This window comes from Bos mutus, chromosome 15 (assembly GCF_027580195.1).
Source record: "Bos mutus isolate GX-2022 chromosome 15, NWIPB_WYAK_1.1, whole genome shotgun sequence".
NCBI classification, from domain to species: Eukaryota; Metazoa; Chordata; class Mammalia; order Artiodactyla; family Bovidae; genus Bos; species Bos mutus.
In genome coordinates, this window is record NC_091631.1 from 49009109 (window position 1) to 49024468 (window position 15360).

The 15360-nt window shown below is 48.6% G+C and overlaps 1 protein-coding gene across 1 annotated transcript in view; it reads right to left on the bottom strand.

Moving 5' to 3' along the window:
- Nucleotides 1-15360, bottom strand: part of POU2F3 (POU class 2 homeobox 3) — a 91301-nt gene that overhangs the window by 71623 nt on the left and 4318 nt on the right. Inside the window, exon 2 of the mRNA XM_070383203.1 lies at nucleotides 12237-12305. Coding sequence (XP_070239304.1) covers nucleotides 12237-12305 — 69 coding nt within the window. The remainder of the gene's footprint in view (nucleotides 1-12236; nucleotides 12306-15360) is intronic.

Here is a 15360-nt window from a genome sequence, read left to right on the forward strand (position 1 = left end):
GATTGGGTCACTGCTCCATCGTGTGGACAATTTGTCTTTCTGATACTAACACTGGCAAATAGCATTCCTGTATTGCATTACGTATGGCAGGCTCCGCTCTAGGGGCTTCCCTGTTAGCTCAGTTGGTGAAGAATCCATCTGCAATGCAGGAGACCCCAGTTCAATGCCTGGGTCAGGAAGAGCTGCTGGAGAAGGGTAGGCTACCCACTCTAGCATTCTTGGGTTTCCCCTGTGGCTCAGCTGGCAAAGAACTGTTTGCAATGTGGAAGACCTGGGTTCGATCCCTGGGTTGGGAAGATCCCCTGGAGAAGGGAAAGGCTACCCACTCCAGTATTCTGGCCTAGAGAATGCCATGGACTGTATAGTCCACGGGGTTGCAAAGAGTCAGACACGCCTGAGCAACTTTCACTCACTCAAGCTCTACTCTAAGTGCTTTACAGATGTTGGCTTATTCAGTTTTCACTGGAACCCTATGAGACCCATGTCTACTATTACCCCCGTTTTACAGTCTAGGAAACTGAGCTGAGACATTAAGTAACCACCTCAAGGTCCTATAACTAGTAAGTAGAGAAGCTGGGATTCAAATACAGACTCTGGCTCCAAAGTCACTGCATTTATGGCCTGCACCTTGGTGAGCTGGGGGACAGGGCTGCCGTTCCTAACACATTAGAGGAACCAGGGGTGCAGCAACCCACATCTTACAAATAACAACCGGTGAGCACATAGGATCAATCATGTACTCACAGACTTCAGCATCTTAGAACCGGAAGTGATATCAGAGACCCTCAAGTTCAGATCCTTCGTCCAATGCACAGACTCAGGGCCTGAAGACAGAGGTGATTTTTTGGCACAGGTTCATGGCAGAGATGACTCCAGAATGCCTGTCTCCTCACATCTCCTCAGTCGGACAAGGAGGTGCAGACTGCTTCTCCAGTTTCACTGATACAAAAACTGAGATGACCAATCTGTTGTCAGCAGAGGGTGGCAGGCCTAAGCCCAGAACTAGAACTCATTAACTCACTCAATGGTTTTTAAGAATCCAAGCATCTTTTAGGACCCTGGGAGGTAAACTGAGTCTGGGACAGGAGGGGAATAAAGACCTAGCTGTTTCTCCTGGGAGGCCGAGGCCACAAATACCCGGCCCAGACAACCACCCTCAGCCTCCAGGGGCCTGTGGTGAGGGGGTGAGGGGACAGAGACAGGGGTGGGAGAGGCCAGCCCAGAGCAGCCACCTCCCTTTGATATCTTGGAGCCCTGAGCAGACGTTTCCCAGCTGGCTTAACCCCTTTTGTCCACGCTTCCCTCCTCAAGAAAACCTTAATCACCCTCATTTGAATTTCAAATAACCTCTCCCCTCTCCCGCTTCTGGCCCCAACAGGCTTTGAGGCAGGGATATGGAAATCCACCCTGCAGTATGGAAATCATTGCCCTATGCAAATCAGGCACCAGTCCCCATCGTCATGGCAACCATTGGGTTTCCTCTCCTTTGGGTGACACCTCTCTGGGCTCCCCGGCTTAGATTTTTTTGTTCCTCTCCCCAGTCCAAGTAGGTGGGGTGGGCAAGCCCCCTGCCTACCAAGTAGGCCTCACTGTAGCCACCGCAGGCAAGTGGGGCGCCCCTCACCGAGGTGCCCAAAGGGTCCCAGACCTACCAGGCCACCTGCCTGCTTCTCTAGTGCAAATCTGGACCCTGCACACCCAAGCGAGGCCCACTGCTGTTTTTTTCCCCAGGTTGGCCTAATTTAAGGATGGGCTGGGTGGTGAAAGTTCTGGAGCCTGGAGGACACAGCGATGCCCCTAGAGGGGGTGACAGGAGAGGACAGACCTGGGGGGTTTCGGCCATGCCTCTCCAGCGGTAGGAATGGAAAGCAGGGCGTATGTAAAATGCCATGCAAATTAACACCTATTATTTTTTGAGTCAACTGCACTACTGCTTTTTTGGGAGATGCCCGCCGCTCTGTTTCTCACGTTCCTGGCTTGGCACAAAGGCCTGCCCTCCCTGAGACTCCCAGGGCCCTGCTGTTACCCCAGTCGTGCATGCTAAGTCGCTTCAGTTGTGTCCGACTCTGTGTGACCCCATGGACTGTAGCCCGCCAGGCTCCTCTGCCCATGGGATTCTCCAGGCAAGAATACTGGAGCGGGTTGCCATGCCCTCCTCCAGGGGATCTTCCCGAAGCAGGGCTGGAACCTGGGTCTCCTGCATTGGCAGGCAGATTCTTTACCGTCTGAGCCACTAGGGAAGGCCTCAAGCCCTCAGACTTTACTCTAATTTGGCTGCTCATTTCTCTGCAAATTCCTTTTCCACTTGCTGAGCACTTTTGCACACCAGGTGTTCACTGCCCTAATTGTTTCTTGAGGAGCAAAGTAGCGCCAAGAGACCAAAAGAATCTACTCACAGCTTGAGAAGTGAGGCTGCAGTTTAGGCGCCTTAATGCAGGGATCCAACCCAGAAGCTACAGTGTTGAGTTGAGCCTCTGGACACTGCTCAGGAGTGTGTGTGTGTCTGTGGTGTCATTCCACCCCTGACAGCACAGGACTGCCTGGGCCTACCTCCCCTGCTGGATCTCCCTATCACTGCCCCCACAATAGCCACAGTGGAAGCAGGAGGGATGCTCAGAAGCCCATAAGATATATCCATTGCTCATGGGAGGCCAAAGGAAACGGGCATTCTTGGACACATCCTTATCCTCTAAGGCACCTCCAAATGTGGTCCCACAACCAGGCTGGTCTGACTTGTTCACTGAAGTCTGAGACCAGATGCATCCAAACACAGAGAGTCAGAATTTAGAAATGCTCGCAGCACCCGGAGCACATGATTAGTGAGCACTCTCTGTGGATGTGGTGTAGACCAGCTTGGGTCCTATTGAATGTGTACGGTGGGTATAAGCTGCATTACCAGTCATGGATGGTGGGACTGCAGACTGGTCTGTGACTGACCAGAAATAAAATGACTGGTCCTGCAACCCACATTATTTAAGAAACGGTGCCCTAAGGAATGACCACTGATGAAACCAGGATAACAAAAGACTACACACTGACGGCCCCCAACGTGGCCACCTCACTTTACTCCCTCTTAGATCGAAGAGAAAAGGAGGTCCAAGCGCTTCAGGGCTGCTTGGGCAGGGAGAGGGGTACATCCTTCAAGGGACCCCAGAAAGGAAGAGGGACAGGTCCCCGGCAGGACTGGCCCAGCCACCTATCATCTGAGCAGCATGGTTCTGCCCTGTAGGGTTGGATTTGGGACTAGACGGTGAGAAAGTGTCTGTGAGCTGTGCAGCACAGGTGTGAGCTGCTGGAGTAGCTGTTTTATTTGCTGAGGTTCTCGTGTGCTGGAGGCAGATACCTCCCGACACCACAGGCTGCTCTCCTGAGGTCTCCAGCACACATGGCCACAGTAGGAAGCCTGGATGGTGACTGAGTACCTCCTAATCTCCCGGCCACAGAAACTGGCAACACGGTGAAACGGAAGCCACTTGTGGAAGGCCAGAACAAGAGGCATGGGGCTTTTACTGCAGCAAGAGGGTCGTAGGCAAGAGATAAGGACTTTCAGACCCTGAGAATTGCATCCAGTAAGGATAGGTGGCCAAGAGAAATGGTGGGGTTAGCTTTTCTTAAGGATGGATGATAAATGGGAAAACAGCTCTAAGAACAACAGATTCTTTCATTTTCCAGGGACAGATTTGAAACATCTGCAAAGGAAGAGTGAGGCATGAATGAGATTCCCTCTCAGAATCCTGGCCTCCCCAGGAATTTGTCAGTTCCCCCTGGACATCTGCAGGGGCCGTGACTTCCTTTTTCTCCTCCAGAGAGGTAAGGGACAGAGTAGGTTCAGACTAAGGCACGGGACCAGAGTCCCTGGGCTTGAGTCGTAGAGCCCACCTGGCCCATTCCCTTCACTTTATTCCTGCAGCCAGCCCTCTCCTCCCCATATTGTGACAAGGAAACTCAGGCCTAGGGCACCAGCAGACTGGTCCCACACTGCTAAGTGACAGAGCTTTCTTTATCTTGTCTCCTGAATGTTTCCAATAATTATCAACCTAATGATGGATTATATTTGTATGGTGACAGACACTTTGCAAAGTGCTTTCACACCTACTCTGTCATTTAATCATAAAAGGCGTGCATGTGAGTGTGTATTTACCCCCATGCCTCATTAGGAAGAGCTATCAAGAGGAGACTCTTGCGCACCTTTCCCCAAGTCTCACCTCACCCCAGGTACTTCCTAGACCCCGGCTGTCCTCTGTGTCATTGAAAGAACAGTTTTATTGCATAAACATTTGGGTTAAAAACCATACACATCTCCAGAGTCTTCTGCCTGGAAGTGCATCTCTTGGTTGCAATAAGCTGTAGTTTCTTTATCCTCGGACTTTTTCTTGGGAACGCAGTAGGGTGGAGACAGTGAGATCCCAGGAATAAACAAATTGAGATGGGATTTCTCGTCCTGAATCAGTTCCTCATTCTTTCTTTGGGCTTTTTTGAGAATCACTAACCTCTCCAGGCTCTCCTATATAATTGTGTCCATTGCTTCTTAAAACCATGCAGAAAGCTGTCAGATTTAACATAACTCATGAGAACCAGCAGTGGCCACAGGACTAGAAAAGTTCCGTTTTCATTCCAATCCCAAAGAATGTTCAAACTATCGCACAATTGCACTCATCTCACACGCTAGCAAAGTAATGCTCAAAATTCTCCAAGCCAGGCTTCAACAGTACATGAACCAGGAAATTTCAGATGTTCAAGCTGGATTTAGAAAAGGCAGAGGAACCAGAGATCAAATTGCCAACATCTCTTGGATCATCGAAAAAGTAAGAGAGTTCCAGAAAAATATCTGCTTCTGCTTTGTTGACTATGTCAAAGCCTTTTACTGTGTGGATCACAACAAACTGTGGAAAATTCTTAAAGAGATGGGAATACCAGACCACCTGACCTGCCTCATGAGAAATCTGTATGCAGGTCAGGAAGCAACAGTTAGAACAGGACATGGAACAACAGACTGGTTCAAAATTGGGAAAGGAGTATGTTAGGGCTGTGTATTGTCACCCTGCTTATTTAACTTCTATGCAGAGTACATCATGTGAAATGCCGGGCTGGATGAAGCACAAGCTGGAATCAAGATTGCCAGGAGAAATATCAATAACCTCAGATATGCAGATGACACCACCCTTATGGCAGAAAGCTAAGAAGAACTAAAGAGCCTCTTGATGAAAGTGAAAGAGGAGAGTGAAAAAGTTGGCTTAAAACTCAACATTCAGAAAACTAAGATCATGGCATCTGGTCCCATCACTTCATGGCAAATAGATGGGGAAACAGTGGAAACAGTGACAGACTTTATTTGGGGGGGCTCCAAAATCACTGCAGATGGTGACTGCAGCCATGAAATTAAAAGACGCTTGCTCCTTCGAAGGAAAGCTATGATTAATCTAGACAGCATATTAAAAAGCAGAGACATTACTTTGCTGACAAATGTCCATCTAGTCAAAGCTATGGTTTTTCGAGTAGTTACATATGGATGTGAGAGCTGGACTATAAAGAAAGCTCAGCGCAAAAGAATTGATGCTTTTGAACTGTGGTGTTGGAGAAGACTCTTGAGAGTCTCTTAGACAGCAAGGACATCCAGCCAGTCTATCCTAAAGGAAATCAATCCTGAATATTCATTGGAAGGACTGATGCTGAAGCTGAAACGCCAATAATTTGGCTACCTGATGTGAAGAACTGACTCACTATAAAGACCCTGATGCTGGGAAAGATTGAAGGCGGGAGGAGAAGGGGTCGACAGAGGATGAGCTGGTTGGATGGCATCACTGACTCGATAGACATGAGTTTGAGTAAGCTCCGGGAGTTGGTGCTGGACAGGGAAGCCTGGCCTGCTGCAGTCCATGGGGTCTCAAAGAATTGGACACGACCAAGCGACTGAACTGAACTGAATGCGAACCTACTGTACAGCACAGGGAACTTTACTCAGTGCTCTGTGGTGACCTGAATGGGAGAGAAATCCAAAAAAGAGGGGATATATGTATGTGTATAGCTGACTCACTTTGCTGAACAGCAGAAATGAACACAACATTGTAAAGCAATGATACTCCGATACAAATTAATTATTAAAAAAAAAAAAGTTCCCAGATTTAAGTGAGGAGAGATTTTCTGCAAAGGGACCCCACACAGCTAACTTGCCTGGCTGGTCCTTCTGGAGAATGCGACACAGTGAGCAGTTTCATCTCACAGATAAGTGACTGAAGCGGAGAAGGGCGAAAGGAAGCCATGACTGATGAAGTCCAGTCCCTGCCCTCTTTTCTTCCTGTCCCCCTTCTCCTCCCCATGGGCTGCCCTCACGGAGTCCTTCCTTTCCAGATCTCTGAGCAGGACAGAGTGCCAAGGCATCTGCTCCAGTGACATCTGGGTCTGCAATCTCCTCACCCCACTGATGACAGCTGAGCCTGCAGACTGTGAGGAGCTGGGGCCGGTACGTTGGTAAGGCTGGATGAGAGAAGAGAGGAGACACTTCTCTCTGAGGCCAGATCCTCACCCTCCACACTTCACCAAAGGGAGTGAGTGGACCCCAGCTCTTTCTCTCTCTTTCCCAGCAAGCACCTTTTGGCAGCAGACAAGGCTTCCACCTCTTGGAAGAGACTGCCCCCCCAGCCCCCGGCAGGGGCTTGGCTCCCTTCTGGCCCCTTTGGCTGGAGCCACCCGCCATCGTTTTAGCATCTCTCTGATGCCGTCACTCTCTTGCGTCATCTGTCCCTTGTTCCCCGTGAAGGTCTCCGGTCTTCCCACCACCTTCTTTAGGTGAAAAGTCAGTAGAAAGAGAGCTGCAACTACTGAGCCCACGAGCCGCTACTACTGAAGTCCGCACGCCCTAGAGCCTGTGCTCTGCAGCAAGAGAAGCCACCACGATGAGAAGCCCACACATCACAACTAGAGGGTGGCCCTCGCTCTCCACAACCAGGGAAAAGCCTGTGCAGCAACGAAGACCCAGCACAGCCAAAAGTAAGTAAGTAAATAAAATTATTTTTTTTTAAAAAGTCACTAGAAAGACCCAGGTTTAATTATGTCAATTGCTAGATTCAGAATCTTGGGGAAATTTGCTAACCAGCCTCAATTTCCCCATCGGCAAAGTGGGATGGTGCCATCTAGCTGCACAGAACTGTTGTAAAGGCCAAATGTTTTGTTCAAAAGCGCTCCTGGCAGACACAGGTTGGCCCTGTTACCCACTCCGCCTTGAAGTCCCGGAGAAAAGCTCCTTGAAGACAGGGACTGTTTCTTTATCTTTCTGAACCCAGGTTCTGACACAAGGGGACCTGCCAGCGAGGTCAGAGGAGAGATGGGAGCCTGAACTCAGCAAGGCAGCTGGAGGAGTCAGAGGAGAGTGGGCCGAGAGGGGATGTAGGGGCTGAGGCAGGTGATGGGGTGCACAGGCAGCTCGGGCCTGAGGAGGCCCACACACAAACGCAGCACGTGGGTGTGCGAACCGATGAATGAGATTTTTGAAAAGCAGAGCTGCGTACACATCTTTAAAAATCCAGCCCTTAAAGATTATCCAGCCCCGAACCCTCCTTTGTTGCTGTTATTTAGTCGCTCAGTCATGTCCGACTCTTTGCAACCCTGTGGACTATGCCCTGCTAGGCTCCGCTGTCCATGGGATTTTTCCCAGGCAAGAATACTGCAGTGGGGTGTCTTTTCCTACTCCAGGGGGTCTTCCCATCCCAGGGATCCACAACCCTCCTCACCTGTCTGATTCTTTACACCGAGAAGCCCCCAAATCCTCCTTAATGGGGAGGAAAATCAACATCCAGGTAGGGAACACTTGCCCAGTAATCTGCAGGGAGTTAATAGCCTGAGTCAGGCAGGCCCGACTTGATTCCTGGTTAGAAACTGTGCGATCCTGGGCTAGTTAGTTTCTCATTCTGAGTCACGATTTCCTCACTGATAAAAACGTGGATTGTAAGAATGAGATGAGGTGATGTAGTTACAGCTGGCTCCATGGGCCTGGGCACGGGAAGGAAGCTCCGTGGATGTGACTGGCCTTTATCTTCCTCTTCCCAAGACCACCCCATCTGTCCTCTCCTGTGTTGGAAGCTACATCATGATCAGTGTGGTCAAAAGTCATAGGGTCAGCTGCGTGGGTGCTTGGGGTTGGTCAGTACAGAGCCAGGGGCTTTTGAAGTGTGGGTAATCTTATTTTCTTATCAACCACTCAAGTGAGAACAGAAAAAAAAAATGTATATGATGTCAGCTTAAGAACGAAGGAAAAGTAAAAACAGGGATTCAAAGGAGGGATTCAGAAAAGTTTAGAAGTCTAGAACCAGCTTTGGAGAAGGCAACAGCAGCCCACTCCAGTATTTCTTGCCTGGGAAGATCCCATGAACAGAAGGAGACTAGTGGGCTATAGTTCACAGGGTCACAAAGAGTCAAGACACGACAGAGGGACAAAACAGCTACCATAGAAACAGCTCAGTTCCGGTCTTCTGGGCAGTGTGGAAACAGCGCTGGACAGGGATCGGGAGCTTTCTCTGGTCCTTCATGCTGTCACAAAGACACTCTGCATTTACCTGTCTGCCCAGACGGCAGGGAAGAGAAGGATGAGCAGCCTTGCCAGATCTCTACCAGCCGGGGAGGTCTGTGTCTGGACCCGAGAACGCTCTCCTATGTCGGTCTGGCCAGGGTGAAAGGGAAATTCACTTCCCTTTCTCAGCTCCCACCATGTGCCCCTTGGGGATTTCACACAACACCAAGGGTGTTCTCTGGGAGCTGGGGCTTTCTAGGTCACCCTTGTTTATAGTTCCTTTAAAACCCAGAGACAAACTACCCCTTAATTCATGCACTGCCTGGAAGGGTAATCCGCCTTTCAAAAATCCAAAGGAAGCCATTAAACCAGGTTGGTAACCACTGTGACTCACCATGAGCTTTCCTTCATAAAAAATGAGTCAGAACGACTTTCCAGGAAGTTTGGTTACTTTAATTAGCTACCTCTTTTTTTCTTGCCCTTAAAGACATGCAGTAATTTGACAATCACTCAAGTATGGATGCTACCAGCTACCAAGCTGAGCCCCTAAAAGTGAAGGGTCTGGGGTTAGAGGTGTTCCAGACAACATGGACTAACGGGTCTCCTTGGAGTGTAGGACCCATACAGAATTCTTCCCTGAGTGGTGGAAGAAAGGAGCAAAATCAATATCTAGGGTTGACCCTCGAGGCCTGAGTGAAGGGGTGAGGGCACTCGAGCTACCTGCAGCCCCAAAACACTTAGCAGAAAGGTTCGTTATATACGTTGCATCTTTTTTTTTTTTTTGGTCAGGCTCATGGCGTGTGGGATCTTAGTTCCCCCACCAAAGATTGAACCCATGCCTCTTGCAGTGAAAACTCAGAGCCCCAACTGCTAACTACCAGGGAAGACCCCAGAATCACAAGACCTTGATGATACCATTCGAGGAAATGATGGCCACAGCTGTCATAACTGTGCTAATGGCTTTAAACATCCCAGCTCTCAACCTACTCTCTAAGGATGGACATTAATTGTCCCCTTTAAAAGAGATGAACTGGGACTTCCCTGGTGGTCCAGTGGTTATAACTCCATGTTCCCAACCCAGGGGGCCTGAGTTCAGTCCCTGGGAACTAGATCCCACATGCTACAACTAATCAATAATCAACTAATCAACTAAGTGCAGCCAAATCAATGGACAAAAATAAATTTAATAAAAAAGAGAAAAAGATGAAATTAAATTAACTTATCAGATCACACAACCAGTAAGCAGGAAAGCTGTTTTCTTTACTCTACATCTGTTTGATTCTAAATCCATACTCATCGAAGGTCATCTGTTCCTGCCTCTTGGGGAAGCAAAGTGGTCTAAGGTCACATTTTGAACTGACAGTCACTGGGATGACAGTTGTATTTGAAAGATCCAGTTTATGTTCAGATTCTTGGACCTACAACCTAGTCTGTGCGAGCTCCTACACTCCCAGACAGGAGGCCAGAACCATGGAGATGGCCTATAGAAAATAAACCTTCCTAACCCCACTCAGTCATGTCTGACTCTTTGGGACACTATGGGCTGTAGCCTGCCAGGCTCTTCTGTCCACGGAATTATCCTGGCAAGAATACCGGAGTGGGTTGCCATTCCCTTCTCCAGGGGATCTTCCTGACCAGGAATCGAACCTGCGTCTCCTGTAGCTCCTGCATTGGCAGGCGGATTCTTTACTTCCCTGGTAGCTCAGCAGTAAAGAATTTGCCTTGGGTTCGATCTCTGGGTTGGGAAGATCCCCTGGAAAAGGAAATGGCAACCCACTCCAGTATTCTTGCCTGGGAAATCACGTGGACAGAGAAGCCTGGAGGGCTACAGTCCACTGGGTTGCGAAGAGTCAGACACAACTGAACAACTAAACAACCAATCCCTACTCAGGATCTGAACTCCCTCCACCTCCTGGCTCACTTTTCAGGGTTTTGTTATAGGTCCTTCTCACTCCCGACACAGGCACCTTGACTTGGTCCCATAACTAATAACAGGGCCCCAGAGCTAGCCTGCTAAGTGCACTCTTCCATCCATATGGACATTCTCTTAACTGTGTCCTCACATACCTGGGACAATATACTCGGCCCAGATGAGCAGAGTTGGCTCCAGCCAGCCTGCTACAGGGGGAGGGTGGCCCAGCTTCCCTGAAACAAGGCTTCTGGACTCTCCTTTTTCTAGGGAAGTGTTCAGAACAGAGACAGGCCTGATACTCTTCAGGAGAACTCATTTGAAAGCCTTGCTTGAGTTCTGGAGATAAAAGGCAATTTTCTTCACAACTGGGAAGAAAAGATGCCCCATTCCATAGACCCTATAGTAACACATTCTCAGCTAATAAATCAATTGGCAAATGGTTGCAATTGGCCCACCCTCTCCTAACTTAACTGTCCCCAGACACAAAGCAAAATAGAAAACCTGTGCCACCACCTGTGCAGACAGACAGTATCAATACTAAACTGGGGAGCGGGGCGGGCAGGAAAGTTTATGGGAAATATATCCTACAGATGCCTCCACAAGACTCTCAGTTTTCTTGTCCCTGATCCGGAGCCTTTTAGCTTTAAGAATGGAACTAGACTGGGACTTCCCTGGTGGTCTAGTAGTTAGGAATCTGCCTTCTAATGCAGGGGACATGGGTTCCATCTCTGGTCTGGGAGCTAAGATCTCATACGCCACAAGGCCACTAAGCCAGCCCGCCTAGCCTACAGAACCCGTGGGATCCATGTACCACAACTAAGATCCAGTGCAGCCAAATAAATAAATACTAAAAAAATAAAAAAAGAATGGAATGAGACTGCACCTGAAGACTTGGGAAAAGATTTTAGCTCTGGGGGACATCGATTCTCTCCCACTTCTAATTTTTACGCCCTCTAATGATCTAGATGAAAGACTAATTGAGGTCTTGTTGGGATGCTATTAAAGTTATTTGGTGGTGTTACAATTTATACTCATCTTTCTTTAAGTTCTTTTTAATTATACGGAGCTTTCAAAGTAAGGATGACAGAGTTAAAAGCAGGGAGCTATGAAACTTTCTTCTCAATTCTTTTCTGTTCTCTTTCTCTTATTCACAAAGCAAAATCATCTCCAGGCACTAAGCCTTCCTTTCTGGGTCTATTTACCACCCACATGCATGTAATTTGGAAGACGAACACTTGTACATGGGCCTCTTTGGTTAGATCCTTGAGTAGGATTATTGAGAAATCTGGGGTTAAAAGGCCTTAGTTCCCATTTACCAAAGACAGGTTCTGCCTTCCGTCAGCCAGTAGCAGCTGGGAACACAGCCTGCTGTTTCTAGGGGTCTTGGAATGGCAAATGAAGAAGTGAATCTCGGAACTTTCCTGGGAGTCCAGTGGTTTGATGCCAAGCTTCCACAGCAGAGAGTGGGTTTGATCCCTGGTACGGGGACTAATGATCCCATATGCTACACGGTGCAGGCACAAAAAAAAGGCGGGGGGAGAAGAAGTGAATCTCCTCCCTAACTTGTTTGTCTCTAAGGATCTAAGGCCTCATTCCAGAGACTTTGTTCTACTGTAGACCAATGTCTACTGTTCAGAGGGTCATACCCACATCTCTAGGGAACCTCTTCGCTTCCTGACTCAGCCTTTGGGTCTGATTGGCTGAAAGACCAAGCCAGAAAGGATACAAGAAATGAATAAGAGATTCATTATTCGATGAATTCCAATAACCCTCTCCCACCCTTGCTTTTCTGTCTCTGTCCCCAGAAGAGAAGACCCTTACCTGTCTCCACCTGGCTGAGAGCACTTCGAGCATCTGTAGAATCTGCTACGTCCCCACTCATCTTTATATCTGCAGGGAAAACACAACCGATTTTAATAACAGGTCACAATTTTTCTCGCTCTGACATATGTGGCTGTAACTAAACAGTGAAGATGAATGTGTAATTACAACAACCATCAGACTTTCAAATTCCTGATTCCTGAACGTACAACTATTAGAATATTCATAAGCTTGGGGACACATATACTCTTCTCTCAGGCTAGCCTCCTTTCCCCCCTCTTCCAGCTACTGTAGGGTCTCTCCCACTTTGTATCATTCGTTGCCACTACTTTCCATCGCCTGGCTCAGCTGGTAAAAATTTAAACAAGGGGAAGGGTACAACAGAGGGTGGGTGGAGCATGGGGGAGAATGTCTCCCATTCTTCATCCTCACTTCATTTGGCATCTGGAGAATGTAAGTAATTTTTAAAGCAGCATAAGAAATCCATCTCGCATCCTGCCCCCAACCCCCACTATAATAAATCTAACCTGGGAGGTAAGAGTACGCTTGAACCAAGGCCTGCCCTTCTGCCTCTGTTCTCTGTTTGATTCTCAGAGGCCAGCCCACTGTCTAGGGATCAAACCCTAGTATCTGTGTGGCCCTCTCTGGGAATCCTTACCTTCTCTCCTACTCATTCAGCATTTTCAGTTCTTAGTAAGAGAGGGGTGGTGACTGGGTCAGTGCCCCACAGCGAGAGAAGACCTACACAAGCCCCTGTCTCAGTCCCCAAGTGCTTCTGGTCTCGCCTGTCTGCCCTGCTTCATTTCAATAAATTAAACATTTACCCACAACAGACAGCTGCCACTACCTAAGAGGCCCCTAAGTCCCCTCCAGGGTGCACAGAGAGAAGGAAAGATGTAACTTTGAACTAACTCTCGTTCTCTAGACTCCTCTCCTTATTAAACCACTCAAATACTGAAGCCCTTAAAGACAGAAGAATATTTTATTCAAATTGGGTTGACTCCCCACCCACCCACCCACCCACCTTACCCCCACCCTCTTCTCTGGGGCAGCATTTTAACTCTTTCAAATCTGATAAAGTCTGGGTGAGCCAATTTGCATACCCAGCTCCCCAGCCAATGTCGGGTAAGCAGGCCATCTTCATTTGCATCAGGTAATCAAGCAGTTGGCAGTCTGGATGCCTGAGGTCTGGAGAGGATCAGGATGAGGGAGAAGGGTGGACCTCCCCCAGGGGGAAAAGCGGGAAGAAACTCATTTATTTATTTAGTTTAGGGCAATGACGTGTGTGGCTCTGGCAGAGATTTAAATTGTGGTCCCAGGGGTAGCAGTGACTGCAATGTAGAAGGGGTGACTGTCACGCCAAGCAAGACAGAGATGGGGAGTCCCAAGGCTTTCCAGACCTTGGAACACCCCAGCAGCAGGGGTGGGGGTAAGCAACCTTAGGAGCTGCTGTAGTTTGAGGAGTATTTTTGAGATCAGCCTAAGTGACCACTCCCAGATGAATAAGTGGAGCTCCGTACAGCCTGCCTCAGACGTCCATGCTGTCCTGTGTGGTTACAGACCTCTAGGGGAAACCCTGCAACCACACTGGCCACCCTTCTCAGCGCATGACACTTGAGAAAGCATTTCGCGAGCTTAATCAAAGTTCTTCCTGCTGCAGTTTGAAACTTTCTGTATAGTCTGCCATGCATCAGCATAACTAGGGTGGGCCACCTGGACACACCTGCAAAGGACTTCTGCTAGTCCTCATTTTCTGCTCCAGTGGGAAACAGGCTTTGCTTTGTCCCACCAATGAAGTCCCACCCTTGAGCTGGGCATTGCCTACCACAGACAGGCTCAGTCACACTCCCCCATAGGGATTCTCAACAGTGCTGAGAACAAACCAGAGACTGACGAGGAAGCGGGTGGGAGGGGGGTGAGTTCTCACCCTCATTGGGCTTTTAAACCTGCTTCAGCAGTCCTGGGAATTCAGAGCACAGATTTTGACAGCAGACAGACAGCCCTGGATTTAATCCCAGTGCCATCCTAACTAGCAGGGGGAACCCTGGCCACACATGTGAACCTGTTTTCTGAGCTAAAAAAGAAAAGAAAAGAATGATACTCCCCAGAATTATTGTGATGAGCAAGTAAGATTTTGAATGAAAACAGCCTGGCACAGCACTTGGCACACAGAAAGCTGTGATAAATGAGTGAACTAACTGGATACTTAAGCTTCAATGGGGGTCCCCTTCTCCCATTACAATAAACAGCTTTGGTTTTCTGTCTCAGCATTATCGTAATTTGTCCTTTACCTGGGAAGGCATCTGCATTCTCCAAATTCTGACTTCATTAGAAAAACGCTCATGGGCACAGGAAGAGTTTAAGTAGTAGTAAGCCTGGGATGATAACCAAGTATTCTGAATCAACTTATTCCAAACTTCTGACATTTAAGAAGGGTAACTTTTTAGCTCAACCGTAATTTTATGCCTATAACGCAGACTCTCCTCCAAAACCCATTCCCTGCACCATCTTTAAATCTATCCAAAAGCCATCTCTCTGCACTTTTAAATTAGCATAAAAGGAAGTCCTAATCATATCGAAAAAAAACTTTTGAAGGAGTCAAAGGCTCCACACTCTACCAGGACATCTACTTGTTCAACGTATCCATCATGGGAGCGACATTGTGATACTTCGGGATCGGACAGAGATGTGGGTCTGCATGGAGGGGCAGGCTGAGATGATCTGTAAAAGCTCTTGAGTGCCATAGGATGCTAAGATACTGAGAGCCTGTTCCTGTTGGGTAGGAGGTTGAGGCTGATGGGCGGAATGAGCTCTTGGGTCTCAGCCTAAAAATGGGCCAACACCGAAACTCCCTGAGACGCCGTAACCCTTTGCCTGTCGGACAACACTTGCCGGAGGTGAGTGGGGGAGGTGTGGGGTGGGGCCGGGCTTCTGTGCTGTTCTTATCTCAGTTGGCACTGAGTAGGCTCCTTGCCATCACTCCCTTCCCTGGGGAGGCTCAGCTGCTCTGTGTAAGAACCCAGATACCAGACAGCCCCTCATCTGCCTCACTGGCGCCGTCATTCTCTGAAGCTGGGGCAAGGTGTTGGCTGCCGGCCTTGCCCTCCTGATGCCCTGGCATGAC